Source organism: Mucor mucedo, assembly GCF_025094135.1.
Source record: "Mucor mucedo strain NRRL 3635 chromosome Unknown EV154scaffold_60, whole genome shotgun sequence".
NCBI lineage: Eukaryota > Fungi > Mucoromycota > Mucoromycetes > Mucorales > Mucoraceae > Mucor > Mucor mucedo.
Genome location: NW_026252344.1, coordinates 1390 through 5900, shown reverse-complemented (window position 1 = coordinate 5900; position 4511 = coordinate 1390). Strand labels below are relative to the sequence as shown.

Here is a 4511-nt window from a genome sequence, read left to right as displayed (position 1 = left end):
TTTAAAATTTTAAAATCCTGATTTTAATTAAAAATATTTGACCCCACCACTATGGAGGGGTCAAATTTTAAAAAATGTTTTCTGACATTAAAATATCATTTTAACTCGAAAAAGTACTAAAATCACATCACTCATTTTGTGTGGAAATTCTTTTCTTTCATTACGATTCCATTCTGGCTGCTCTCAGGCTGACCATCAATAGGGTAAGAAGCATTATTTTGGTTGTTCATTTTTAAAATAGGTAGAGGCAAAGGTAAAGTATGTTTATTTTGATAAGAATACAAGAAAGAAATAAAATAACATTGGCCTCTGTGCCATGTACAAATGACAGTTTAGCATTTTCCCAAATTGGAGTTGTGTTTTTTGTGACTTTTGATTTTAATTAAAGGATTTAATGTAAAATTTTAAATAATTGGCTTGAGAACACCCATAGTGACATACGTCAATGATGCAAGTTTCCTGGAAGATGACGACAGGTGCGATATATTATTAGCTATGGTCTTCGACCTTAAGTATTAATTTCAATTTTGTTTCCGTCATTTAAATTTTTAAACGCCATGACATGACGACATGTCGTCCAAAAAAAAAAAAAAAAGAAAAAAAAAACAAACAAAAAAAAACAAACAAAAAAAAACAAACAAAAAAAAACAATAATAAAAAAAAAAAAAAAAAAAACAAACAAAAAAACAAAAAAAATGACATAATTTAGATAAGCAGACAATTCAACTCCAAGTAACTAAAGGTGGGATTAAAGTATATTACATGTACTAGCATATCTTCTTTCAACTTTTTTATACCTTTTTATTGATTAAAAAAAATTATTTTAAACAAACATTTCCAAATGTCTAATATGAATATTGCACTCACCAATTCTTTTCGTAAAATTGAACTTGACGTTACCGAGATCAAACGAATGCTAGCTGCGCTGTCTGATCAGTTCAAAAATTCAATTTGCATCAAACATCATCGATGAAGATGTAAATATGATACAAAAAAGTATCGTCGAACAAAGTGGTAAAGCATATCCTTCCCAGATTCTGATAATCGTGACTGAATCAGTTTTTTCTGTATATTTTTTTAGCTCTTGATCGAATCACCGAGTCGGTAAAAAGATCCCAAGTGATTGAATATCCTGATCAGCTTGGTAAACGAACGAATGACACAAATTCTGAAGAGTTTGAAGGACAGAAGGTCTCGGATAGACTTAATGTACTGCTGCAACTTTTACACACAAAAGACTGGCAGTTATTTTGTAAGGATATTCCCGATGATCAACAAAAGCCACCGCTAGTCCCAACTTCACAACGTGATTTGGAGATCAAACGAGTTCAGTTGAAGTCACTGGCACGTTCGTTGAAGCATGATTTAATTGACCTGGACCACCCTGACGTGTTAAAAAACTGGAAGGATATCCCGGCAAATGATAGGGATTTTTACATGTTACGCCTGGAAAAGCTTGCGAATGACAAGGGATTCAAAGTATACTAGTGTAAGAGAATGTGGTGTGCCAAAAGCGTGTTAAGGGAGAGCTTTAAAAGTGACAACCAAACACACAGAAGAAGGGTAGCAGTAAAAAATTCGTTAGTGGTTTATTTCATCAATATCGTTAACAAGGTAAAAAAATGTAGAATCAACAAGATCCCGATAGTTCAGACTCTATCGAAGATATGGGTCGCGATGAGTCCCCCATCATAGCAGACGTGCCGTAAGTTTTTTTTATTGTTTTTCATGCATGATATATGTATACTCATATGCGATGATTATTTTTTATACAGTTCTCCTCCACCAGAGGTAGCGAATGAACCTTCACGTAAAAGAACCAGAAGAAGATAATAGTCGTGTCTGGTCGACATCATTGGTCCATTCTGGTTTATAGCTTCTTTATTAGTGTGTATTTTAGCGTTCTTTTAGCCTACAATTTTTTCTCTCTTTCTTTTACTTTTATTTATCTTTTAAAATAAATAGCCTTCAAATAACGATGGTAAGGGTATATAGCCCCTTCAAAATAACGGAAAGTGTGAACAAATATGTTGGAATTGGGTATGTTTGCAATGACTGAAGCAATGACATGTAATCTGTATAAAAAACTAAAGGGGGTTTTTTTTTAGATAAAAATTTAGCCCATTTTTTTTTATTTTGATCAAACTGAAGTACGTCTGTATAATATAACCATTTTCCATAGATAATGGTCCTCATCAATATACGGTTCTATATTTACAGGTAAATAGCCTTTAAAAAGTTATGTTTTATTCTTATTGATATCATACTACTTACATTTAGACTATTTCTTCTGTGTACCTTTCACTCAAACGACGACATTTTAGGAACATCACCGGTCAAATAATCATCGACATCAGAACTTAAGGCTGATAATAAAATACAGAATTAATTACAATATTACTATTTTCTAACAATACCTTTATAGAGTGTTAAGAGAGTCAAAGGTAAGCTAAAGTAACATCCAAGCATTATAAAGGTATATCTTATTGCCATGTATACAACCTAAAACCTAAATAAAAAGGTTAAAGTTATATCAAACCCTCGTATACACCACTGAAATATAAATAAACAATTTAATAAAACGTGCTTTACTGCCAATAATAACGATGAATAAGAAAATGTGAGCCTACCAAATATAAAAGGATGGGTCTAAAAAAAAGGTTAAGGGTTTGTCCGTTTAAAAAAATGGCAGCTGTGAACATTTTGTTATTATAGAATATCATAACTGCCACTTTTACAAGCCAGGAAAATGGAAGCTGTGAATGATTTGTCTTCAAGAAACTAAAATAGATGCCATTTTTTAAAACCGAAAAACAGCAGCAGTGAACCTCTTCGCTTCATTCAACTGTTAAAGGTGCCATTTTTGCCAGCCGAAAATATGGCAGCTGTGCCTCTTTTGTTACTATAGAATATCATATCTGCCACTTTTGCACGCCAGAAAAATGGCAGTTTTGTGAAGTAAATGGCAGATAGCTGCCATTATTTCCGCCATAGTGAATGTGATGATTCTTTTATTATAATCTATGACATCCTCAACATATTTATCCAGATCTTGCTAAAATGGCACGCACATTCCTCTCCCCGCCTGCTTCATCTACTTCTTGCGAAAGATTATTTAGCACTTGTAAGCATTTTCTTACACCAACTAGATCTCAACTAACTGCCGAGAGTCTTAAAGAAAGCGTTCTTCTTCACCATTGGCTTAAAGACAATACTCACTAATACCTTTTTCTTTTTCTTTGTTTTTTTTTATTATAATTTTTTTTTATTCTTTTTTTTTTACATCTTATCTACTACTTTCTTTCATCACTTGTTTTTTTTTTTTTGTAGATTTTTATTTATTTTATTTTTAACTTCAACTTCTTTTTCAATAAACAATAATTTTAATATCATAACTTTACGTAATTAACATCACTTTCACGTGCACTTTGTGTAATAAAGAGGCGAGCGAGTTCGAACACTCGTATTTGCAACCGAGCCGAGCTTAAGAAATTTCGAGCGAGCTCGAGCTTCAAAAAAACGCATTCGAGCGATCTTCGACTGGAACACAATCGAAGCCCGCTCGAGAGTTTCGATCTTCATTCCGAACACTAATTAGAACAAGACTTTTTTGTAACTTCGTAATATTCGTATACATTTTTGGTTAATCAATGATAACTTCAAGATAGCACTAAATATATGAACAAAGCCGACATTTTTTTATATTAATACTCGTATATTTCCTTTATTATTAAAGACATCTCATAAACAGTCTCAAACCACTCCTATAGTCTTTCTATAATTTTACTTTACTTTAAAACACGACATTTCCGAAAGAATTTCATAATTAAGAACACCACCAGCACAATTACTATTTCTTTTAAGGATATCATGGATACAATAAGAAAGTTAATTATCACATCCTAGAAAGGATGAATGGTAGTATGAATGTCATCATGAATCCCATATTACCCCGCTTTTTTCGATCCCATCGCTGAATTGTGTACACAGCGTAAAATCTTGTGACGAGTAAATACTTATTCTGGGAGGTACAAAAAATCGAGTAGGTTCGTGCTATAGAATATTAATAGATACTGAGCCTAAATATTATCATTGTCATTTGATGTTTCTACTACGGTTGATCCATCAGCGTAACATTTATATACTTAGTATAGCAGGGCTAAACAAAAAAGCATGTCATTTATTTATTATCACCAGAGTACTACATCAAGACGCAATAAGACGATAAAAATTCTCTCAGAACTATTTAATTCTATATAACAATAGTTTTGTCTTGTTGATCATCGTACTTGTTATAGTTAATTATTAATTTTTTCGTCCAAGAATTTAAGTGGTAACGAGTTTCTAACATTTTCAATTTTCATTTTGTTAAGCGTGCAAAACAATTTCGGAAAAAAAGAGGGGTGAAGAAGTGATTGTTGTATTCGAGGAGTATATACACCACAGTATTGGTATACTCCGACGATTGAAGTAATTTATCATTTTTCATATTTTGACATATGTCAGCTGCT

The 4511-nt window shown here is 32.3% G+C and overlaps 1 protein-coding gene across 1 annotated transcript; it reads left to right on the top strand.

Moving 5' to 3' along the window:
- Positions 1-983: 983 nt before the first annotated feature.
- On the top strand, positions 984-1833 carry EV154DRAFT_564679 (uncharacterized protein; the record flags this gene model as incomplete). Its single annotated transcript, XM_051605853.1, has 4 exons — positions 984-1014; positions 1082-1479; positions 1629-1705; positions 1776-1833. The coding sequence occupies 4 exons, from the start codon at positions 984-986 to the stop codon at positions 1831-1833; spliced, it is 564 nt and encodes a 187-aa protein (XP_051456475.1).
- Between the last annotated feature and the right edge of the window lie 2678 nt (positions 1834-4511).